At 41.6% G+C, this 26,349-nt stretch overlaps 1 protein-coding gene and 1 long non-coding RNA gene across 2 annotated transcripts in view; both read right to left on the bottom strand.

The window, feature by feature from the left end:
* Positions 1–23,336, bottom strand: LOC309557674 (low choriolytic enzyme-like; the record flags this gene model as incomplete). Its single annotated transcript, XM_082260460.1, has 10 exons — positions 1–258; positions 548–657; positions 3,739–3,831; positions 5,553–5,677; positions 10,687–10,771; positions 12,405–12,583; positions 13,611–13,728; positions 19,271–19,423; positions 19,845–19,889; positions 23,135–23,336. The coding sequence occupies 10 exons, from the start codon at positions 23,334–23,336 to the stop codon at positions 1–3; spliced, it is 1,368 nt and encodes a 455-aa protein (XP_082116586.1).
* LOC309558889 overlaps positions 1–26,349 on the bottom strand; it is a 51,794-nt gene that overhangs the window by 2,433 nt on the left and 23,012 nt on the right. The window lies entirely within an intron of this gene.

Below are 26,349 nucleotides of genomic sequence, written 5' to 3'. Positions count from 1 at the left end.
TTAATAAAGGGCAGAATTATGACTGAGCTTACCTGGTCCATATACAAGTCTAAACCCGCTTCTAGGGACAATGAAATCACTGGTGAAGATGATTTGCATGACGTTCCCCTGGGACATAATAGGTGGTGGCAGTGTCTGCCCACATAAGACATTCAGATATGCTGCAAACATATACTTTGAGTTGTAGATCTGAAGCTTATCAGCACAGCCTGTGTTCATGTCATCATCTACATCAAAATCTGTGAAGGTGATCTGAAACTGGAATAAAAAGGAGCACATTTTATATTTCAGGTATCTTGTATGGTGAGATGGGACAAAAAAGATAAGAGAAATAAAAAAACGGAAAAAAAAAAAAAAAACAAGATTTAAAAACAAAGAGAAGGAGAAGAGAGAGAAAAAAAAAAAAGAACAATTGAAGTAAAAATCTTGCCTCTTAAGCAAAATATTGAAATTCTGCTTTGGCATCATTTCACACACTGAAAATTAGATGTAAGATTTGGGTACTTATCCATCATACATGAAGTTTGGATCTATTGCACATCCATACCTTAGAGGAGGTGCTAATTGTCCATTGACAGAAGGCATTATTGGGGTAGTTGTTCGGGAAGTTGGGGGAAGTGATAACTCCCTGTGGATCGGTTAGCACACCACCACAAGCTGGAAGAGAAAAAATCACAGTATAACACAGCTATACTAGATAAATAGTTCCATAGTTAGTCAGGTTGAAAAAAGACACAAGTCCATCCAGTTTAACTAATACAAAAAAATAAATAAAAATCATACAATCCAATATATACAATCCTATACCCACAGTTGATTCATAGGAAGGTGAAAAACCCCAGCAAAGCATGATCCAATTTGCTACAGCAGGGGAAAAAATTCCTTTCTGATCCCCCGAGAGGATCAACTTTACCTATAAATGTTAGTATCCAGTTATATTATGTACATTTAGGAAAGAATCCAGGCCTTTTTTTTAAAACAATCTACTGAGCTGGCCAGAACCACCTCTGGAGGGAGTCTATTCCAAATTTTTACAGCTCTTACTGTGAAGAAACCTTTCCGTATTTGGAGATTAATTCTCTTTTCCTATAGACGTAAAGAGTGCCCCCTTGTCCTCTGTGAATAACTCAACACCAAGTTCACTTTATGGACCCCTTATGTATTTGTATATGTTGATCATATCCCCCCTTGAGTTATCACTTCCCCTAACTTCTTCTCAAGAGAGATAAAATTCAGTTCCTCTAATCTTTCCTCATAGCTGAGCTCCTCCATGTCTCTTATCAGTTTGGTTGCCCTTCTCTGCACTTTCTCCAGTTCCACGATATCCTTTTTGAGACCTGGTGCCCAAAACTGAACTGCATATTCCAGATGAGGTCTTACTAATGATTTGGCTCTATTTTCAACTGCATAGCTTTATAGACTTGGCTAAAGGTACATTACATGCGTCTTTAAAAAAAATGAAACCTGCAGTATTGTAAAAGCCTATAACCCAAGGATGCAGCTTGATAGCAGGCACCATGAAGGACTGCAACCACAAATGGTGTGATGTAGCAAAGCCCTCATAGCGCTGTCAGAGCTCAGCAAAGTTCCTATTCAAGACAGAAAAGCTTAATAACCCCCTCCTTTTTTCCTGATAAAGAATGTCCACACCCGCTAACACCCCCACTATTGATACTTGTTGAATTAAGCCGGCCATAGACAGTTCGAATCTTGGCTAGTTCAGCAGGGACCGGCTGAGTTTCAAACCATCTGTGGGCAAGCTGGTTGTACCCAAGTCCATCCATTGATGGACTTGGGTACAACCAGCATTTTGGATTTTCGGCATGCGATTATTGCCAGTGGCAATAATCACTGTGTTCTCTTGACCACCCCCCACCAGGAAACGCAACAGCTCCACCAGAGGGATTCCCCCATTAATACTGGCTGTGATTTCTTCCATTGGCTTGTACATCACTACAGGTGTGCAAGCCAACAGAAGGAACCATTGCACATGGTGAAGACTGGATGGATGGAATGCCTGCTGCAGCTGGTGAGTACCAAAGAGATGGTGTTTCACCAAACAGGCCACCATGATGGCAAGTTGTGAGTCTCTTCTATCTGGTATGTAATTTTTTTTTTTTTTTGTGGTTACTGGGTTACTAAATACTGTAAACAGAATATAATTTGGATTTTTTTTCTCTATATTTGTATATGTGATCCACTTATGTGATGTGCACGCTGTACCTAAAGACTCAGTTCAGGGTATAAAGAACCTGTCACTTTGACTATTCCTTCTGGGTAGGGAGGAGAATGTGACCTCCTCCAAAGAAGCAGTAAGCAGGCCTGAACGGCGAATCAGGCCCAAACACTGTCACATGGGAGGAGGGGGGAAAAGGGAGAAAAAGTTCCCTGTTTAAGACCTGACAAATCTTACCACAGGTTTGGATTCCTGACATTGGAGGAAGGAGCATTGGGGGAATGCAACTAAAGTAAGTATCACTGAGAAGAGGGATCTTCCAAGAGTTCTTTCATTTTACTCTGAATGAGCAAAGTGACAACCTTTTTAAAATGTACAATTGCAAAGCTGCAGCATCTGATAGATACTGTATGATCAAGTAAGTGGAGGAGAAATACAAGATACAATGTTGGCTGCTTATCATCATCACTGCATATTGAGCCAAATACACTGCTCCATCTTAGAAATACCAAACATATAGCCACTCTGGTCATAACACAAGTTAGTTGAACAGGTAGCTGGATATAGCCTTAAAATTATATAAATCCAAGAGCAAATTACATTTTTATTTAATTACTCATTAAAGTGTATGTAAAGCAATTTTGTTTTCAGTTTTGGATAGAGCAGGAAATGTCAGAGCCATTGACAGCTTATTGCCAGTTGTGTCCACACTGATGAGGTCCACCTCTTTGTTTGTCCTACTACCCACTGTCACTGAAACAAAAAGTGATGGCAAATCAAACACTTTAAAGTACAGAGTAGCATGTACTGTACATAGGCAGAAAGATATTTACCCTTCCCTACTCAACCAAAAAAAAATAACGTTTTGGATTTACACACGCGCATGCACTTAAAGTGTAACTCCACTTTTGTTGAGAAAAAAACATTCCCTTCTGGGTGATCTCTGCACATTACAAGGATTTTAACCAACTTTGTTGCAGATTCCTAACTTTTGTTGTTCTGAAGAAATCATTGTTTGTTCCTCTGTGCTGAGTGGGGCAAATGGGAGCGGTTTCATAATTATCTATCAGCTGTGGCAGCTGCAGGGGCTAATGAGGAAAACTGCTGGGCCTGCATCCCTTTAGATGTGTTCCTATTGGGAGTATCTCACCAAAAATGACATTTTTTTTTGCAGGGGATGCCAGAAATCTGACTTGTATCTTGGGCAGACTTCTGAGAAAATTGGTGAGCCAATCACACAAGCAGGAAAGGATGTTTCTGGGGTGTGGTCAGTATACATTCTGTGTACAGAACACCTCCAGGTAGCCATATTGCATTGCATTTTCAGAAAATTACAACAGCTGCAGATTGGAAAGGAAAGGTCGTTTTTAATAACATTCAATTACAATATGATTTGTGTCATAATTGTATACGCTCTATTGTTTTTTCTTTATTTGCTATTTTTTTTCCCACGAAAGTGGAGTTCCCCCTTAAGTGCAAACCATCAAAATCTGAGGTGTTTTTGTTTGGAAGAGGTTAGTGATTTGACGTAGGAAACATTACCAAGCCTTTTACTTCCTTACCATTGGGTATGACCAAACCAGGCTTTGTGGTGGTTGTGGTGGTGGTGGTGGTAGTTGGAGTTGTCATGGTGTTTGTCTTGCCATTAGAATTTGCTGTTAGGGAAAATCAGAATATACATTTCAGAAAACATTCAGAGATAATTATTTGAAGCTGAATTACTAAATAGGTGAAATGCAATGCAAATGTATTTCTATTCATCGATTTCTAAGATTTTCACAACACTGCCACACAGCACAGTCCCATAGTCCTGGCTGGGGAGGGGAAGACCCCCATCTATCTCTGTTTCAGTTCACTTTTTACAGGTCCTACCAATGCTGACTGGACAGTGAAAGCAGAAGCAGGAGACAGATATTGTCACCCTGGTCACTCTGCTCTCCTCCCTTCAACATGCTCCTTGCACTGCAGCACACCCCATTATCTCCCTCTCTGAGATCTCCTGTACAGGGACTAGAAAAGGCACACGGCAAGTCAGATTTAGGTACTGCTTGCATTTGATGATGTATCATCACAGAGCTGCAATAATTACACCTTCCTAGGGTTCAGCTTTACCGATATTGAACCTTGGAAATACAATAAACACTATATTACCAAAAGTATTGGGCCACCTGCCTTTACACGCACATAAACTTTATTGGCATCCCAGTCTTAGTCCGTAGGGTTCAATATTTAGTTGGCCCACCCTTTGTAGCTATAAAAGCTTCAAATCTTCTGGGAAGGCTGTCCACAAGGTTTAGGAATATGTCTGTGGGAATGCTATGACCATTCTTCCAGAAGCACATTTGTGAGGTCAGGCACTGATGAAGGCCTGGCTCGCAGTCCCTGCCCTAATTCATCCCAAAGGTGTTCTATCGGTTTGGGGTCAGAACTCTGTGTAGTCCAGTCAAGTTCCTACACCCCAAATGCGCTTATTCATGTCTTTATGGACCTTGCTTTATGCATTGGTCCAAATCATTTGGCCGAGGAGGGATTATGGTGTGGGGTTGTTTTTCAGGGGTTGGGTTTGGCCCCTTAATTCCAGTGAAGGGAACTCTTAAGGTGTCAGCATACCAAGATATATTGGGCAACTTCATGCTCCCAACTTTGTGGGGAACAGTTGTTCTTTGGGGATGGTTCCTTCCTGTTCCAACATGACTGCACACCATTGCACAAAGCAAGGTCCATAAAGACATGGATGAATGAGTTTGGGGTGGAGGAACTTGACTGGCCTGCAACTCAACCTGATAGAACACCTTTGGGATGAATTAGAGCGGAGACTGTGAGCCAGGTCTTCTCGTCCACTACAGTGCCTGACCTCACAAATGCGCTTTTGAAAGAATGGTCAAATTGTCCCATAGAAAAACTCCTAAACCTTGTGGACAGCCTTCCCAGAAGAGTTGAAGCTGTTATAGCTGCAAAGGGTGGGCCAACTCAATATTGAACCCTGCAGACTAAGACTGGGATGCCATTAAAGTTCATGTGCGTGTAAAGGCAGGCGTCCCAATACTTTTGGTAATATAGTGTACAAGCATGTGTTACCATCTATCTCAGTAGTGTAACTGTCAAACAGTCCTCTTGGAAATGGGGGACAAAATCATAGGCTAATTAAACAAGTTATGTATCCATTTAACAGGTCTGTCTCTTCCTTGACTACCAGCTAACAAACATTGCTAGGAGCAAAATGTTAAAGTACAGAACCCCATAGCATTTAATCAAAATCAGGCTAGTGCAAGGTGGGTTGCGATTGGTCACTAAGGGTACTGCACTTTCTACTTTGATCTGAACTGTTTATAAAAAAATGCATCCTTTTATTATACGATTTCACAAAAAAACTTACAGCAGTTGTACAGGGTATTGATTTTTATGATATCCAGACTACTCATGGTAAACCTCTGTCCAAAACTGACACTGTTGTCGGGAATGGCTTCCAGTGTAGGCATGCCATTTTTGGAGAAGCTATACCTGTAAGTGGGAAACCGAAAATTAGTGATACGTTTGAAATATCAGGCTATAGACATTGAACTATTTAATCTACACAATAGTAACAAATCGTAAGAAGAAAAAATGCATTAAAAATAACCTCTTACTGACCTCTCTAGCTGCAGCTATCATGAAGTATTTAGAGTCCCAAAACTGCTGGATCACCAAGTATAGTGAACTTGGAAAGTATTCACAGTACTTCACGTTTTGTTATGTTACAGCCTTATTCTAAAATGTATTAAATTCATTATTTTCCTCAAAATTCCACAAACAATACCCCATAATGACAACATAAAAGAAGTTTGAAATCTTTGCAAATTTAAAAATAAAAAAGGAAAAAAATCCCATGTACCCATAAGTATTCACAGCCTCTGCTCAATACCTTGTTGAAGTACCTTTGGCACCAATTACAGCCTCAAGTCTTGTTGAGTATGATGCTGCAAGCTTGGCACACCTACAGTGCATCCAGAAAGTATTCAGAGCTCTTCACTTTTTCAACATTTTGTTATGTTACAGTCTTATGCCAAAATGGATTAAGTTAATTATTTTCCTCAAATAATTCTACAAACAATACCCCATAATGACAACGTGAAAGAAGTTTGTTTGAAATATTTGCAAATGTATTAAAAAATGAAAAATCCCATGTACATAAGTACTCACAGCCTTTTATCAATACTTTGTTGAAGCACCTTTGGCATCAATTACAGCCTCAAGTCTTTTTGAGTATAATGCTACACGCTTGGCACATCTATTTTAGGGCAGTTTCTCCCATTTTTATTTGCAGAACCTCTCAAGCCCCATCAGGTTGGATGGGGAGCGTCAGTACATTTTCAGATCTCTCAATGGACGTTCAATAAGGTTCAAGTCTGGACCACTTAAGGACATTCACAGAGTTGTCCCATAGCCACTCCTTTGTTATCTTGGCTGTGTGCTTAGGGTCATTGTCTTGTTGGAAGAGGAACCTTCGCCCCAGTCCGAGGTCCAGAGCTCTCTGGAATAGGTTTTCATTAAGGATGTCTTTGCTGCATTTATCTTTGCTGCATTTATTTATTAACATTGCTGCATTTATCTTTCCCTCGATCCTGACTAGTCTCTCAGTTCCTGCCACTGAAAAACATCCCCACAGTATGATGTTGCCACCACCATGCTTCACTGTAGGAATGGTGTTGGCCAGGTGATGAGCGGTGCCTGGTTTCCTCCAGACATTACACTTGCCATTGAGGCCAAAGAGTTCAATCTTTGTTTCATCAGACCAGACAATTTTGTTTCTCATGGTCAGGTGCCTTATGGTGAACTCCAGACGGGCTGTCATATGCCTTTTACTGAGAAGTGGCTTCGCTTTGGCCACTCTACCATACAGGCCTAATTGGTGGAGCGCTGCAGAGATGGTTGTTCTTCTGGAAGGTTCTCCTCTCTACACAGAGAAATGCTGGAGCTCTGTCAAAGTGATCATCAGGTTCTTGGACACCTTCCTGACTAAGGCCCTTCTCCTCTGATCGCTCAGTCTGGCCAAATGGCTGGCTCTAGGAGGAGTCCTGGTGGTTCCAAACTTCTTCCATTTATGGATGATGGAGGCCACTGTGCTCATTGGGACCTTCAATGCTGCAGACATTTTTCTGTACGCTTCTCCAGATCTGTGCCTCCATAAACTCCTGTCTCGGAGGTCTACATACATTTCCTTGGACTTCATGAATTGGTTTATGCTCTAACATGCACTGGTAACTGTGGTACCTTATATAGGCAGGTGTATGCCTTTTCAAATCATGTTCAATCCACTGAATATACCACAGGTGGACTCCAATCACGTTGTAGAAACATCTCAAGGATGATCAGTGGAAACAGGATGCACCTGAGCTCAATTCTGAGTGTCATGGCAAAGGCTGTGAGTACTTATGTTACATGTGATTTATTTATTTTTAATACATTTGCAAAGATTCCAAACAAACTTCTATCATGTTGTCATTATAGGTTCTTGTTTGTAGAATTTTGAGGTTAATATTGTATTAGATCCATTTTGAAATAAGGCTGTAACTTAACAAAATGTGGAAAAAGTGAAGCACTGCAAATACTTTCCGGAGGCACTGAATTTTGTGAATGCATTTTCTACAGAGAGACATTAAGGACACTCCGTTTCCAATTTTTTTATTGGAATGCTTCAGCACAGTTTAAAAAAATTTCAAATCCATCAGCCAACAATTATTTTGTGCGAACAAGCAATGCCTTAAGAGTGTGTTCAGGCGAAACGGTCATTGACTTGGATTTTAAACATTGCTATATTGTCACATAAAGAGCATTGGAAGCTAAAAGTGTCCTGAATGTTTCTGTGGAAAAAAAAAAGTTCACAAAATATACTTGGTGATCAAGCAGTTTTGGGACTATGAATTACTTCATGATACCTGCAGCTAGAGAGGTGAGCGTAGGTGATCTCCAAGATCTGCTACTGTGCTGGTGATAGAAATAGCAGTCTCTTTGGCTCCTATGTGATCTGATGTTTTTCCTCTTTCTCTGGGGTAAAGACTAAGGCTCGGTTCACACTGGGGTACTCTGTACTACTTTGGGGGCAACTTGTGCATTCCCATGCACCACGACTTCGGAGCTACTTGCATGGACTTCACATAATGGAAGTCTATGCAAGTCGCTCCGAGGTCGCCCTGAAGTAGTACAGGACCCTTTTTCTAAGTCGGAGCGACTTGTGTGGCTCCTATTAGAACTGGTCCTGTAGCAGTCAATGGACCGCGAGGGAGCGCGACTTGTCAGGCTGACAAGTCGCGTTGGTGTGAATGGAGTCTTAGAATAACATGCATTTTTGTTGCCATTTTTTGCATATACCTGGGAACTCATTGACTTTCATCCAGAGATTCTGGCTTTTCATTTAGGTTACCAGTTCTCTGGGTGCCAGCCTCCGTTTTCTAGCAGATTGATAGGAGTGACCGTCGAGTAATTTCTGCAAGGCAGAGCAGGGTTTGGATAGCTGCTGGACTTAGGATTTAACTCTTACCTCCCTCCAATGGAAGCCTACTGGCAGTGGAGGAGGACCGTGAGAGGGGGGTGCCCACTGAGAACAGACCTCCTCAATACAGATACCACTGGGGTATGATGGCAAACTGCCCCTCTTTCTGTCTTACCATGACATCACATGGCCAGAGACCGAAAAATCAGCCATCTTCATTTAACCGCTTGCCGACCGCCGCACGACTATATACTGCGGCGGTCAGCCCCTCACAGGCAGATTGACGTATCGGTACGTCACTAGCCTGGGAGGGTCTGGGGAGTGAGCGCGCGCCGCCGTCGGCGCGCTCCCGCTCCTGTGCGGTCACGGACCCCCCGCGCGTGTGACCGGCGGACCCGATGTCCGCCGGCCACTCTGCGATCGGCGGGGGAGAGGGAGAAAGTCAGGCAGCTTGTGTAAACAAGCTGCCTGTCATTCTCCTCGGTGTAAAGACACTGATCACACGGATCTACTATGTAGATCCGTTGATCAGTGTCCTTACAGCTCAAGCCGCAGCCAATCACAGTAGAAAGCACGCCCCTAGGGACACACACAGCCCCTCCCTCCCAAATAAAGTTAACCCCTTCGCTACCAGTGTATTTTTACAGTAACAGTGCATATGTATAGCACTGATTACTGTAGAAATGTCACTGGTAACCCCAAAAGTGTCAAAAATGTCAGTCAAAAAAACTGTTGCAAAAAAAATCGCAGATCGCCGCCATTATGCGTTAAAAAAAAAACAACAAAAATTACAAAAATCTTTCCCTTTGTTAGTAAACGCGATAACTTTTGCGCAAACCAATCAAAATACGCTTTTTGCGATTTTTTTTTACCAAACATAGGTAGCATAAAACAAATTGGCCGAAAATGTTAAAAAATTTTGATTTTTACATTTTTTTTGGGGGGAATTTCATATAAAAAAATGTGAAAAATATTGCTATTTTTGCAAAATTGACGCTCTTTTTTTGTTTATAGCGCATGATCAAAAAATCGCACAGGTGATCAAATACCACCAAAAGAAAGCTCTATTTGTGGGGAAAAAAAGGACGCCAAATTCGTTAAGGTACAGCGTCGCACGACCGCGCAATTGTCCGTTAAAGTCACGCAGTGCCGAATCGCAAAATACCCCCTGGTCGTTTAGCAGCCAAATCCTCCGGGGCTTAAGCGGTTAAGGGTGGACTCACGCTGATAGAGGTCTGAACTGTCAGTATATCCAGGGAAGTGAGGAGGGTATCAACTTAGAACTCTCCTCTCCTCCTTTAAGCCCCAAAGAGTCCTTCATACCCCCCTAGAGCCACCCAGGGCCCCTTTGTTCAATAAATCCCACAGGACCCCCCCACCCCAGCATTTTAGCTTTAGTCATTTCCTTTATCCTACTGATGCCTTGGAATGATACCAGTTTTCCTTCCTTCCACTGACAAAGGGACATTTTTTCTCCACCTCCTCACACCAGGACCAGATAATTTTTTCCTTCGCCACTGTTGGACGTATATTTTACTGTGGGACAGTATGATAGCTGCTATTAAACTTTAGTTTGCTGTAGTGTGCCAAAACCATTTACATTATCAGTGCATGCTCCAATCATTACTTACAGCATGCCGCTGATAGACCAACCCCATTCTTCATCCCCTGTCCCACATTCTCTGACCCATTGATTTCCCAATTATGTTTATTAAGAACATTGCTTGGTTCTCTCTTTTTTTGTAACTCTATTATGTGTTAGTAAACTGTATAGGAAGACTCTAATACAAATCGGCTTTTTTTCATCATCATGTATAAACGGTATCATGTTATTTTGTTATCATTTGATTTGTATATATACATGAATTAATTATTAAGTTTTTTACATTTGATTATTTTGCCAGCCATTTGACAAGTGCCTCATTTAACGTCCCACTTCTCTCTTCTTGGTAATACATATAGAGATGGAAGCAAATGGCTAATCTTGGCCTGTGCTTCATTTAAAGTCTCAAACCTCCCCCCTCCCCTTTCATAGACTCACTTAGAGTAATGCATGATGGAGCCATAATCATATTTGGTGAGTTCCATGTTGAGGGTATCGACGTTCTGAAAAGCATAAGCGAGGCCTAAAATGAAAGCATAAACAGATTTTTACAACGGTAACAAAAAAACACAAACACTGCATGGGTAATTATTAAATCTCATTTCCTTATGGAGCCAACCTTTAGTTTAGTTTTCAGATGACACTTCTTTAGCCTTGTATATGAGATCACATTTCCAAGCCTACAATGTTTTCACTGTGGTTTGAGCCCCTTCCAGACAAATGTCTGCACTCTGCTTACCACCCAAGGAAATCTTCAGTCCCAATGAAAATTTTAGATGTTTTGTTTTGGTTTTGGCTTTCCAGAGAGGATCAGAATATTAAAGAAACAAGGACCACATGCTCTCTTCTGAAGGGTACAATCAGTCATTCAGAACTGATCCTCACCTTCAGGAGAAATGTGACCAAGATGTGTAGCGAGCATTAACCGCTTGCCGACCGCCGCACGACTATTTACTGCGGCGGTCAGCTAGTACTACGTCGCTAGCCTGTGAGGGTCTCGGGAGCGAGCGCGCGCCGGCGGAGGCGCGCTCCCGCGCGGTCACGGCCCCCAGTCCCCATGTCCGCCAGTCACTCGCGATCGTCGGGTGGAGAGGGAGAAAGGCAGGCGGCTAATGTAAACAAGCCGCCTGTCATTCTCCCCTGTGTAAGAACAGTGATCATACGGTTCTACTATGTAGAACCATTGATCACTGTTCCTACAACTCAAGCCACAGCCAATCACAGTTAGAATCACGCCCCTAGGGACACACATAACCCCTCCCTCTCAAAAAAAGTTAACCCCTTCACTGCCAGTGTAATTTTACAGTAACAGTGCATATTTATAGCACTGATTACTGTAGTAATGTCACTGGTAACCCCAAAAGTGTCAAAAATGTCAGTCAAGGGTCCGATCTGTCCGCCGCAATGTCGCAGTACCGCAAAAAAAATCGCAGATCGCCGCCATTATGCGTTAAAAAAAAAAACAACAAAAATGACAAAAATCTTTCCCTTTGTTAGTAAACGCGATAACTTTTGCGCAAACCAATCAAAATACGCTTTTTGCGATTTTTTTTTTTACCAAACATATGTAGCATAAAACAAATTGGCCAAAAATTTTAAAAAATTTTGATTTTTACATTTTTTTTTTGGGGAATTTCATAGAAAAAAATTTGAAAAATATTGTTATTTTTGCAAAATTGACGCTCTTTTTTTGTTTATAGCGCATGATCAAAAATTCGCACAGGTGATCAAATACCACCAAAAGAAAGCTCTGTTTTTGGGGAAAAAAGACGTCAAATTCATTTAGGTACAGCGTCGCACGACCGCGCAATTGTCCGTTAAAGTCACGCAGTGCCGAATCGCAAAATAGGCCCTGGTCAGGAAGGGGGTAAAATCTTCCGGGGCTTAAGTGGTTAAAAGGAAGCCTGTCAGCAGGATATCTAATGAAAGAGACAGGCACAGATAACATTTTTAGAGTGTGATGTTCTTAATTTTGTCATGTGACTCAAATTACTTCCAGAAAGTTAATGAAAGTGTTGATTGGTTGCATGTAGAGATTCCAACAGTTCCAGTTCCAACAAAGCCATCTGTGATGGGATCATACAGATCCAATGGCTTCAGTACTCACTACTCAGTACATCAGCTGAAAATCAAGCAAGATGTCTTCATTTACATACCGTCTTGAATGTTATCCCACAGGACATTCACATAGCTGTCTCTGTCATTCCTCATATGTTCGTGGTTGAGACCTAGGGCATGTAGGGACTCATGGATGGTGATTCCCTCAAATACACATCCAGATGAATCCAAAGAGATGGCCTGTTCACCTCCCATTCGTCCCACCATTGACCAACATCTGAAAAGAAAATGCAGCTTTAGTCTGAAACCTAGAGGATGGCAGTGAGCTGGAACACAATCTCCACATAACTGATATTAGATCTCACTGAAGGGCTAAATTTTGAAAACAGCGGGCCTGTGTGCAAGATTTTAAAGCGTGCCCTCATGCCTGGAAACAAGTGCAAAAAAGTGGGAGACTTCATATTGCACTGAATATTGGGAGTGGCTTAAAGAGGTGTGATTAAATAGAGTCTGAATTGACTTTCATGGCATAGAATGAGGCAGTGCTAAATAGGGGATTTAAAGCACAGTATCTGTACATTCGAGGGGCCAAGGCCATACATTAGACATTGGGGCACATGTTCAGAGGTCAGTAGTACTTACTAGTGACCTTGGTACTCTTCGTCACTTACTACTGACTCCTGAACTCTGCCTCACTTACTACTAACTCCTCAACTCTGCATCTTTTACTCCTGACCCCTGGACTCTGCGTCATTTACTCCTGACCCCTGAATGCTGCTCCACTTACTCCTGAATTTTGCATCACTTACTACTGACCACTTAACTCTACATCACTTACTACTGACCCCTGAACTCTGCCTCACTTACTACTGACCCCTGAACTCTACCTCACTTACTACTGACCCCTGAACTCTGCCTCACTTACTACTGACCCCTGAACTCTACCTTACTTACTACTGTCCTTTTAGTCACTTACTATAGAGTTCAGGGGTCAATAGTGACAGAGTACAGAGGTCTGTAGTAAGTGACAGATCTAAAGCCAGCTACAGCTGCAGTAGAGCCACAAAAGGAGACACTGAACTGTGTTTTCCCACACTTGTTGTTGCTCAATGTGGGAGAGCACAGTGGGTCCCACTCCCCTTGGGGCCCCTGTGCACTGCCCACATTGCATACATGGAGGATACACCAGCATGGAACAGTAGGGAAACTAATAAAACATACATTTTTTTAGAGGTGAGAACTGATAATAACCTATTGGTTTGCCCTGCTTGGGCATATTTGTACACATGTTATTTATTACATACCCATCCTGAGGCTGATAACTAAGGTAATCAACCTCTGATGTCTGCTTGATAAAACGGATACATGTGAGGCTTTCAATGCCCTTCATTGCAGACTGTATTACTTGTGCTTCATTGACATCTGTAGAAGATAGAGATGAATGTATAACTAAACAGTATATTATAGAAGGAAAATAACCGCGCTATGTGAAAAAGAGAAAAAGAAGCTGCAGCTTCAAGTGTGACGACACCCAATAAGTAATAAAGTAAAACAAGCTGCGCTATTAAAGTGAAACAGTGCCACTCAAACACATGTGAAATTAAAACATCATATATAAACTTATAATGAAAAATTGTATAAAAATGGTGATTATATTAAGTTGTAAAAATATATCCCCCAATATTTAGGTGGGAAAAAAAATGTAAAAGTGTATAACACATACATTTGAGAAAAAGTTCATAAAGTCTCTTGATCAGGAGATTCCCAAAAGAAAAGTGAGGATTCTGATAATCGCCAAACTTCACTAGGTGTAAGTTGACCGCCACCAGTAGTACAAACTGCTTACCAGAATGTAATTATATGCAAGCCAAACAAGCAAAGGGATTTCACACCCAAGGTCTCCAAATGGCAACGCACTCCAAAGTCAGATGATCCACTGCACCTCCAGGGCTTCGACCATATATTGGGATCATTCAACATCAGACCGCATACATATGAGAAGATAAATGGTCCCATAGCGTAAACCTGATAAACAATATTAGAGCAATAGAGGAAAAGCACTTACAAACGTAAAAGGAAGTGAACATAAAGTGTATCACACAAGCCGTGAAGAATCCCAAAGGTAGTAGATGATTCGGATAATTACCAGACTCCACCAAAAGTGTAGTGACCGCCAGTGGTACAAACTGCTTACCAGAAGTTCATACAATAAACGCCAAATTGGGGAGGGTTTTTCACCCAAGATCTCCAAATGTCCAGGTACTCCAGGGATAGAGACTTGACTACATCTCCAGAACTGTGGCTTAAGCCAAAATCATGTATTGGGGACATCCATCATCAGATCACATATATAAAAATAAAAATAGATGGTCCCATAGCGTAAAACTGGTATACTTAAAAACAATAAGGAATAACACTTACAAGCGTATATGGGGAGAGCGCATATATAATATCACACGAGCCGCCGGCCGGTCGGCTCTTCCGCCCGCCCTTCGTCTCTCTCCGATGACGTCAGCACGCCGCGACCGACGTACGTTTAGTCAGTCTCGTGTGATATTATATATGCGCTCTCCCCATATACGCTTGTAAGTGTTATTCCTTATTGTTTTTAATAAAGTATACCAGTTTTTTACGCTATGGGACCATCTATTTTTATTTTCATATATGTGATCTGATGATGGATGTCCCCAATACATGATGTTGGCTTAAGCCACAGTTCTGGAGGTGTAGTCAAGTCTCTATCCCTGGAGTACCTGGACATTTGGAGATCTTGGGTGAAAAACCCTCCCCAATTTGGCGTTTATTGTATGAACTTCTGGTAAGCAGTTTGTACCACTGGCGGTCACTACACTTTTGGTGGAGTCTGGTATTTATCCAAATCATCTACTACCTTTGGGATTCTTCACGGCTTGTGTGATACACTTTATGTTCACTTCCTTTTACGTTTGTATGTGCTTTTCCTCTATTGCTCTAATATTGTTTATCAGTTTTACGCTATGGGACCATTTATCTTTTCTCATATGTATGCGGTCTGATGTTGGATGATCCCAATATATGGTCCAAGCCCTGGAGGTGCAGTGGAGCATCTGACTTTGGAGTGCGTTGCCATTTGGAGACCTTGGGTGTGAAATCCCTTTGCTTGTTTGGCTTGCATATAATTACATTCTGGTAAGCAGTTTGTACTACTGGTGGCGGTCAATTTACACCTAATGAAGTTTGGCGATTATCAAAATCCTCACTTTTCTTTTGGGAATCTCCTGATCAAGAGACTTTATGAACTTTTTCTCAAATTTATGTGTTATACATTTTTAATTTTTTTTCCCACCTAAATATTGGGGGATATATTTTTACAACATAATATAATCACCATTTATATACAATTTTTCATTATAAGTTTATATATGATGTTTTGATTTCACATGTGTTTGAGTGACACTGTTTCACTTTAATAGCGCAGCTTGTTTTACTATATAACTAAACAGACTTCTTTTCTCAGTGTACATTTAGCTTCATGTATTTTTCACTTTGCAGTACTGTAAAGGAAGGACTTTTGGGTTCACTTTGGACTGGTCTACCAAGTCTACCTATTAAATTTGAGATCTAGCAATAGTACATCACCGTTCCATAAATAAGCTCTTTTTGAGTGACCCTTCAGATATGCCCCTAACTGGATCAGCTTTAACAGACACTTCAGTACACCTACTCACTCCATGGGGCAGCTTTCCAACACTTTATTCACTAACCTCAATGTGTGCACACATTGGGAGCCTCAAACATCAGACATCAATTTCTGGACTCTGTAATGGGAATCTTGCAATCAGCCTGCCCCACCAAACACAAACCTATGTTGAGTGTTGGTCAAAGCTGATCCTGTGAGTGTAGTATATGAAGTGTCATGTAAAAGAAGGGCTGTATTGATTGCAAGATCTCCATTACAGAGCCCAAAAATGGATGTCTGATGTTCCCATTACAGATCCCAGAGATGGATGTCTGATGTTCCCATTACAGAGCCCAGGGATGGATGTCTGATGTTCCCATTACAGAGCCCAGAAATGGATGTCTGATGTTCCCATTACAGAGCCCAAAAATGGATGTCTGATGTTCCCATTACAGAGCCCAGAGATGGATGTCTGATGTTCCCATTACAGAGCCCAGGGATGGATGTCTGATGTTCCCATTACAGAGCCCAAAAATGGATGTCTGATGTTCCCATTACAGAGCCCAGAGATGGATGTCTGAAGTTCCCATTACAGAGCCCAGAAATGGATGTTTGATGTTCCCATTACAGAGCCCAGAAATGGATGTCTGATGTTCCCATTACAGAGCCCAGAAATGGATGTCTGATGTTCCCATTACAGAGCCCAGAAATGGATGTCTGATGTTCCCATTACAGAGCCCAGAAATGGATGTCTGATGTTCCCATTACAGAGCCCAAAAAATGGATGTCTGATGTTCCCATTACAGAGCCCAGAAATGGATGTCTGATGTTCCCATTACAGAGCCCAGAAATGGATGTCTGATGTTCCCATTACAGAGCCCAGAAATGGATGTCTGATGTTCACATTACAGAGCCCAGAAATGGATGTCTGATGTTCCCATTACAGAGCCCAAAAATGGATGTCTGATGTTCCCATTACAGAGCCCAGAGATGGATGTCTGATGTTCCCATTACAGAGCCCAGAGATGGATGTCTGAAGTTCCCATTACAGAGCCCAGAAATGGATGTTTGATGTTCCCATTACAGAGCCCAGAAATGGATGTCTGATGTTCCCATTACAGAGCCCAGAAATGGATGTCTGATGTTCCCATTACAGAGCCCAGAAATGGATGTCTGATGTTCCCATTACAGAGCCCAGAAATGGATGTCTGATGTTCCCATTACAGAGCCCAGAAATGGATGTCTGATGTTCACATTACAGAGCCCAGAAATTGATGTCTGATGTTCCCATTACAGAGCCCAGAAATGGATATCTGATGTTCCCATTACAGGTGGTCCCCGGGTTACAAACATCCAACTTACAAATGACTCCTACTTACAAACAGAGAGAGACAACAGGAAGTGAGGAGAAATCTAACCCTAGGAAGGGAAATTCGCTCCTGTAAGAGTTCTCATGGGAAAAAGGTGTCTCCACTGAAGCTTTATCACTAATCCTTGTTTCCACAACAACCCAAAATTTTCTAAATATAATTGTCATAGGGACAGAAAGTGAGGTGAAATCTTCTGAACAGGGGTACAGACCGCAAAACAAATGGTACAGGTGAGTTAACCCTTCCATATGCTTAACCCTTCCCTATGCTATCCAAAAAAACTTAAAAATGGTTCTTTTAGCTGGAACTAAACTTAAAAAATATACCTGTTCCGACTTACAAGCAAATTCGACTTCAGAACAAATCTACGTACAGTCCCTATCTTGTTTGTAACTCAGGGACCGCCTATACAGAGCCCATAAATGGATGTCACAGTTGCTGCCACAATGATAAACAGAGCACAATGTATAAAACAATCCTTTTGAGTTTTCCAATTTTTCTCTTCCATATCTAGCACAAAAAACTCCGACAAAGAATCAGAAACCATTGTATGCAAGGGAAAGTGACAGGCTTTGTATAATTAGGCTGCACTTGCTCTGTAGTACATGTCAGTGGGTTCTCCATGTAGAGCTAACCATGGACCCTAAAAGGATAGATTTGCATATTTTGGCCCACTGTTCTATAAGTAGGAATAAAGTGGTTGTTTTTAGGTTTGTATTGTATGTGATGACATGTTTTGATTTACTTGTTGCAATTTAAAGGAAGGGTTTCTTGTTCCTTTCAACCTACATCACAATAATCTGATTGGCCTTTTATTTTATTTTTTTTTGTTATCATTTTTATTGTTATCACTGGGAATGTAAATTTCCCCTATGATAGCAATAAGTATTGACAGGTACTCTTTTTTTTTTTTAAATTGGGGTCTATTAGACTCTAGATCTCTCCTCTGCCCTTAAAGCATCTGACCACACCAAGATTGGTGTGAAGATGCTTTCGCAATTTCCCAATGCCGCTGTTTATATCTGGCAAAACCGAAGTCATGAAATGCTCGTAGCTTCCGGTATCTTAGGCTATAGAGATGATTAGAGCTGTTCTGGTCTCCAATCAGCTCTATAGTTAGCTGACAGAACAACCGGCTGTAGTCTCGAGTTATCGGGTGGGACAGGAGAGCCCGAGAAAACTGTGGAAGGTGGTGGGAGGGGGGGATAAAACTTATTTCTAAATATGTGGCGGACAATCTGACGCTATCTGGGTCTGACGCTAACTAACGTTAACACTAACTAATGTCACCTGTGACACTAATACAGTGATCAGCAAAAAGATCTGTACACTATAATAGTGACACTGGAACAGGGCAAAGAAGGGGATAACTGGATGTAATCAGGGGCTTAAATATTTATTAGGGGATATATGACGGGTTCCCTAAACCTATCTGAGACTGCCTCTAACTCCCACTAACTGCCGCTCACACTAACTGGCATCACCAGTAACACTAATACAGGGATCAGTAAAATATCTGTATACTTTATATAGTGACACAGAGAATGAAAGGGTTGAAAGGGGTGATCAGGGGGGTGACAAATGTGCCTATGTGTACTGGTGTCAGTGTAGTGCTTGTGTACTCACTGTTTGATGCTTTCTCCTCTCACGCTGGAACCAAAAAGGGCTCCAGGAGAAGAGATTGCATAATTTCCTGTGCCTGTGTTTACATTACACAGGCACAGGACATTCTGTGATTTGCTAGAACTGATCAGCAGGTCCAGGCCATAAATCATTGGCCTGTACCAAACAAGTGATCAGTTCTGGAGTTAATCCGATCATTGCCGGTTCGGCAGGCGTGCATGCCCTCTTCCCCCACTTGTGACCGATGTGCAGGTATGTTGATTCGCGCAGCCGAGCCACCTTGTTAACATAGATGGTCAAAGAAAGTACTTACTATAGTCGCTGGATATAACGTATGGAATATAAACATTTCCATCATTGGATTTTTTCCACAGGCAGATATTCATGGGGCATCCATTACTAATCCTTTGTTTGCTGTAAGCGATGTCCAATTCCTGAATTACATATTTCCCAAATAATATTGCTCCTAAAAGATTAAATACACAGCTTTTGTTAAAGAAGCAGGATTGTGTCATTGTATTCACGAGTGCTGCTCTGAAAACATCCAGTTATCACAGTCATACATAAATGAACAATAAAGGGCCTTTTTTTTCGGGTTAAAAAGTAAAAACAAAACAAAAAAACTATAAGGATCGCCACTGGGAGCCTCTATACTCTTCCCTAGAGTCATTAGAACTAGGGTCCACATTGGAAGATTTCCCCTCAATTCCATTTCTGTGGACAACACAAAATCTGTTTTCTTTTTTTGTTTTTTACTTCTGATCCCCCGAGATGCAATCGGATATTCCCTGGATCAACTTTACCTATAAATATTAGTACCCAGTTATAATAGTAACATATACTTTATACGTTTATGTTATATAGAACTATTATTCATTTTACCTTACCTTTATTATTGACTTCGTAAATCAGATCAGTCACGGTTCTATCGTCTGTTGTGGCACATGTAAAGAGGAGAAATACATTGTAAAGCTTACATGGTTTATAATGTTACTATATATGTATATACAGTATATGACAGGCCTGCCTTGTGAATATTCAGATGTTCTGATCAAGCTGTGTTAGTGGTCCTGCAGAGATAGATAAGTGGTAATCAAAGTGAGACTTAGAAAAGAATGCTATGAGAAGGGTAACACTGTACCAGCCCTACCCTCTGAACGATTGTATTTATTTTGTGAAACCTCAATATAGGAAAATTAAAATACTTGGGGGGAGAGGGGGTCTTATTTTCATAAATTAATTTTTTTCTTGTACGTGTAACTGAGGGCATGGCAGGGGTGTCGTTTGCCAACATACTTTGGGCTAAAAAGTGTCCTCGTTCACATCTCTTGGGAGCTATGCGTCATTTGTTGAGCTAGCTATATAAAAGATGATCAGCCATGTAATGCAAGGTTATCCATTGATTCACAGAGACTTGTTTATTGACAGTTTATCACCTAAACTAATATTCTTGGATCCTCTTACACCGCATTCACACTAAAGCGGCACGACTTCGGGGGCGACCTGTGAAGTCACGTGCAGCGCGACTTCGGCACGACTTGCACGGACTTCATAAAATGAATGTCTATGTAAGTCGCTCCAGGTTGCCCCGAAGTAGTACAGAACCCTTTTTCTAAGTCGGAGCAACTTGTGTCGCTCCTATTAGAACAGTTCCTGTACTACACAATGGACCGCGACGGTGCACGACTCGTTAGGCTGACCAAGTCGCCTGACAAGTCGTATTAGTGTGAATGGACTCTAAGAGTTCATCTTTAGGTAAATAGAGAAGGGAGACAGGCCAGGCACAGATAGACAAAGTTATGAATGGACAAAGTTATGTAACATGTTCAGTGGATCTTTCCTTACAAGCTTACCTATAAAAACACATGAAAAAGTGATTGTTTTTAAAACTTCTTAGTAATTGCTTTTAACTACTTGTCTACCAAGGCCATTTCTTTTTGCACACATGGTAAAATGCACATTTTAGGCAGGAAGATTAGTCAAACCCCCTCATACATTTGACCATGGAGAAAAAAAATGGGGTTGTAATTTTTGTAGGTCACAAGATATTTGCTTACATGTTTACCAAAGCCATATTAACAAAAAAAAAAAACAAAAATAAAGACATGGGTGAGCTGATTTGGGGTGGAGGAACTTGACTGGCCTGCACAGAGACCTGACCTCAACTCAATAGAACACCTTTGGGATGACTTAGAGTGGAGACTGCGAGCCAGACCTTCTTGTCCCCATCAGTGCCTGACCTCACAAATGTGCTTCTGGAAGAATGGTCAAACATTCCCATAGACACTCCTAAACCTTGTGGACAGCCTTCCCAGAAGAGTTGGCGCTGTTATAGCTGCAAAGGGTGGGCCAACTCAACATTGAACCGTATGAACTAAGATTGGGATGCCATTAAATTTCATTTGCGTGTAAAGGCAGGTACACATTTGACAATATAGTGTAGATAGATAGATAGATAGATAGATAGATAGATAGATAGATAGATAGATAGATAGATAGATAGATAGATAGATAGATAGATAGATAGATAGATAGATAGATAGATAGATAGATAGATAGATAGATAGATAGATAGATAGATAGATAGATAGATAGCCCAGTATGTCAAGCCTTAAAATTGCATGCACCCATGAAACACCAACAAACTTTGGTACCCAAAATTATTCATAGGCAATGCTTTAAAAATTTTTACAGGTTCAGTTTTTATAATAAACCATGAATGATAGCTCTGGAAATATTGCTCCATCTGATGATAACCAATCACTGCTTTTGTACCTAGGTGAAAGGCACTTTTTTGTAGGTTTGTACTTATACATATGTAAACATTGGGGGACTGGGCTTTAAAATGTTTTCTTACACTATACATAACATGGGTGCCATTAGCCTCCTATGTGATAGCATAGTAAAAATTACAGGTTTTCGTTAGGGCTCTATTAGAACCCCAATGTCATCCATGGGCCCAACTGAAGCTTATCAATCATAGATTGTGCTTGATCAGTTTTTTCATTGGCCACTATTATCCAGGGAGTAACAACTGTGAACCCAGAAGTAGTTAAATATTAAGGATGAGCTCAGGCATGTTCAGACACGAATCCAAACCAACCTGAGATATCCTGCCGATAAGCTGTCAAAGCGGATAGCCCATCATTGACAGTGGAGGAATTCCCCGCTCCACGGTTCCACTTATTCACATCACCTTCCTGGTGGGATAGCTTAGGCAGGTCCAGACTTGTGCCCAAACACGTGAGCCCATCACTATTAAATACTAGTCCGTTTTGGGTTCATACATTAGAAGGGAGATCAACCTCCACTCCAGTGGCTTTGTGTAACTAAAAGGCAGGTTTCATCCACCCACCGGCTTGTATACAATTTTGGGGAAATTATTAAGCATTTTTTTCAAGTCACCACTGAAGAAACCTCAAGGCACCCCGGTTGAAAAAGACAAAGGTTTAAAATCCTGTGCTATGAGCCACTGTTTATAAACGATGCTGATAGACAGGTGGTCAAAGATTAAAATGTGTAAGTGTCCATTCACACTAGTACGACTTGTCAGGCGACTTGGTCAGCCTGACAAGTCAAGCACCGTCGCGGTCCATTGAATGGTACAGGAGCCGTTCTAATAGGAGCGACACAAGTCGCTCCGACTTAGAAAAAGGGTCCTGTACTACTTCGGGGCGACATCGGAGCGACTTGCTTAGACATTCATTTTATGAAGTCCGTGCAAGTCGTCCCGAAGTCGCGGTGCACGTGACTTCACAGGTCGCCCCCGAAGTCGGGCCGCTGCAGTGTGAACCGGCACTAAGAGTTTTGTGGAAGAATCCTCTTAGCCTTCTCTACAGCTTTTTGTCTCCATTTTTTTAAAATAGTGACCAGCTTCTGAAGATGAGTCAGCCAAAAGATTTTGCTGATGTGTTTTTAGCTATATTGTCACCAGATCAAGTTTAGCAAAAGGCTTGTCAAGTCTGTGACCGGCTTTTGATTTTTCAAACCTTTAAGTCGCCTGGAATAATCCAAAGATTGGTAACATCAAGGTAACATACCATCAGGCTACATAAGTATTCTGGTCTGTATACAGTTTTTTAGTGCATAATTGCAGAACTGGATAAACCAATTACCAGTCAAGTCTGACCACCAGCTCATGTTTATACATGACTCTAACCAGTCCCTCAAGTCTTACCTTGTATCTCCGACTTCTTTTGTTGTAATTCCTGACAAAAGAGACATACAATTCCATTAACAATGGTAGACATTATGGGGACAATAAGCAACACTTTACATATCAATTCATCTAGTCGCGCTGTCTTGAACCTGCTGGGTGAGCTGGTGTATAACTGGGACTTTTGCAATGTTGTGGATGTTTTGGCTGGGATACTGAACATGGTTTAAAAAGACGATGTTGTACTGATGAACAGAGTTTCTTGTGTTGTTTTGAGCTGCCCGTGAAGACAAAGAATGTCATTATTTTCCTGTTTTGCTGAATACAGTAAAGTGAACTTTAAAGTGATTGTAAAGGTAAAATTGGTAAAATGTCTATACTTACCTGCTCTGTGCAATTCAATTGCAAGGTAAGGCTCCATGTACACGGGACGTTGTTAAAAGTCCCTTTGAATGCTGGAATTTTTAGGACGTTTGAAACGTCCGTTCAGTCGCGTTTGTACCCGCGTTTAGCGGCGTTTGCGGGCGTTTGCGTTTAGAACCGTTCCTAGAGGTCAAAAAAATTATTCCCCTTTAAAATGGAAAAACGCGAACGCTAAACGCGGGTCATCGCGTTTGGATGCGTTCAGACGCGTTTGTGCATTTGAAACGCCGGGAAACACACGTTCGAACGCAAATAATTGCGTTCTAAAAAAAGTCCCTGAACGCAACTGCCTGCAAATGACTGTAAACGACCCTGTTTACATGGACAGATAAGATAACATGTAGGTGGGTTCAGGGGCTTCTGAAAAAAACGCCCAACTGCTCCTAAACGGCCATTTCCAGCGTCCCGTGTACATGGACCCTAAAGGTAAGTAAAGGTAAGTATAGACATTTTACCAATTTTACCTTTACAATCACTTTAAAGTTCACTTTACTGTATTCAGCAAAACAGAAACAAGTGCAAGTGCAAACAGTGCATGTTTAGGAGATATTTAAAGTTCAATATTCACTTTAATACTAATTTTAAAGTGAAAGTAAACCCTTTTTTTAAACTTGTACCTACAGGTAAGCCCGTAATAAGGCTTACCTGTAGGTACAAGTTTAAAAAAAGGGTTTACTTTCACTTTAAAATTTGTATTAAAGTGAATATTGAAATTTTAAAAGAATATTTGGATTCCACCAAAATATAGGGAAATAAGCACAGGTACGCATGAATTGACGAGAGTGGTATTTAAAATATGGGGTATGATTTATAGACAGGCAAAATGGGAATATAACTCTCCTTTAATACCATTAAACGGCACAAGATATTTTGGACCTGGAGATGAGACACAATTTGGGAATTGGATAAGGGTCTTTTCACATGGGCGCAACCGCCGACGGAGTCCGTTCTGCTCAGCGGGGGATGGATCCGCTGATTTCCCGCTGAGCAGGCAGATGACCGCTCCATTTCTGCTCTGTGTGCGGAGATGGAGCTGTCAGATCCCCACTGTTCTCTATGGGGAGATCGGATGAGAATGGACCGCCTGTCCATTCTCATCCGATCCCATCCGATCCGATCCACCAGACATATGGATAATAGGGTTTCCATCCGTCCGGATTTCACGGACAGGATCGGAGAGCAGCGTGTGTCAGCGGAGATGTCACCACTGACATCCGCTGCCCCATAGGGATGCATGTAGCATCCGATCAGGTCCGCCTGAAAAACTGACAAGTGGATCGGATCGCCCGTGTGAAAGGACCCTAAGGGACATACAGTTAAAAAAAATATAACACAAGGTGGAAAGATTAGATCATACAAGAACTCAACACTAGGGGTGGGAAACTGATAAAAAAATGAATAGAGATATCAGCAGTTAAAACATTTCGTTAAATCTCTGCCACAACCAATTAGACATGAGAATGATTTGAACACAGTGGAAAAACTTTGTAACACACTAACACTAACAAAAATAAAACACAGTATATCCCAGATATACAAGATGTTAACAGAGATGGCGGAACTGGAGGGACCTCTGTTCAATGAAACATGGGCAGAAAAGATTGGATCAGGTTTAGGGGAGCACGAAGCGAGTGTTCTACTGAGAGCCGTATACTGCTTTGCGAAGGATGTGAATACCATTGAAATTAATTATAAAAGCATATTTAGATGGTATATAATGCCGGTAAAAGCACATAAAATCCACCTAGAAAGATCACAACAGTGTTGGAGGGATTGTAATATGCGGGGCACAATGTAGCATATCTGGTGTCCAAAGATTCGTGACTATTGGCAAAAAGTACAGCAGTATATCGGGGAAATTACTGGAGTGTATATAATGAACAAAACATGGACATGTTTGTTTCATAGAACAGATAAATCACACAAGCAGTATAAAAATACGATCGTTCCAAACCTGATAAATGCTGCAAAGGGAGCAATGGTTAGAGGCAGAAAGCCCCACCTTGAGAGATTTGTTCAACACAATTGAATACATATATAGCATGGAATACTTAGGGAGCAGAGATGAGGACTAGGTTGAGAGCTTTGCAAACAAATGGAGAAAATGAGCAATATTTGTGAAAGTAAGGCTACATGTACACGGGACGTTTTAAAAAGTCATTTGGAATTTAGCAGCTATGTAAAGGACGTTTAAAACGTCCGTTGTGTTGCGTTGCCGCCGCGTTTAGCAGCATTTAGCGGGCGTTTGTTTGCGCTCTGATCCGTTTTTAGAGGTCAAAAAATCATTCCCCTTTAAACAGCAAAAAGCAAGCGCTAAACGCGGGTGATCGCGTTCGGTCGCGTTTTGCGTTTGAAACACCGGTAAACACACGTTCTGAACATCCTGAACGCAAATAATCGCTTTCCAAAAAACGACACTGAACTCAACTGCCTCTAAATGACTGTAAGGCTCGGTTCACATTTATGCGATGCGGGAAGGCTGCGAATCCGCAGCCTGTTCCCGCATCGCACACGCACCCCCGGCAGTTCACACTGCCATATGCGATACGCTGGGGGTGTCAATGTAATCTTAACGACACCCCCAGTTTGATCGCATATCGCAGTGCGATCGTGCAGTTCGCACAGGATGGGATCGCACAAGTGTGAACCGCTGTGCGATCCGATCCTGATGCGGCTGCAAAAATGCCTCCTGTGCGTGTTTGCTCCGGGTGCGATGCGAATTTAGCCATACAAACTGTATGGCTAAACTCGCACCGCACAGCTGATCGCATGTAATGTCGGAGCAGTGCGCTCCGATATTACATGCGAGCCCC

Source organism: Pelophylax lessonae (genome assembly GCF_965119305.1).
Source record: "Pelophylax lessonae genome assembly, chromosome: 6".
NCBI lineage: Eukaryota > Metazoa > Chordata > Amphibia > Anura > Ranidae > Pelophylax > Pelophylax lessonae.
This window is presented reverse-complemented; position numbering and strand designations above follow the sequence as displayed.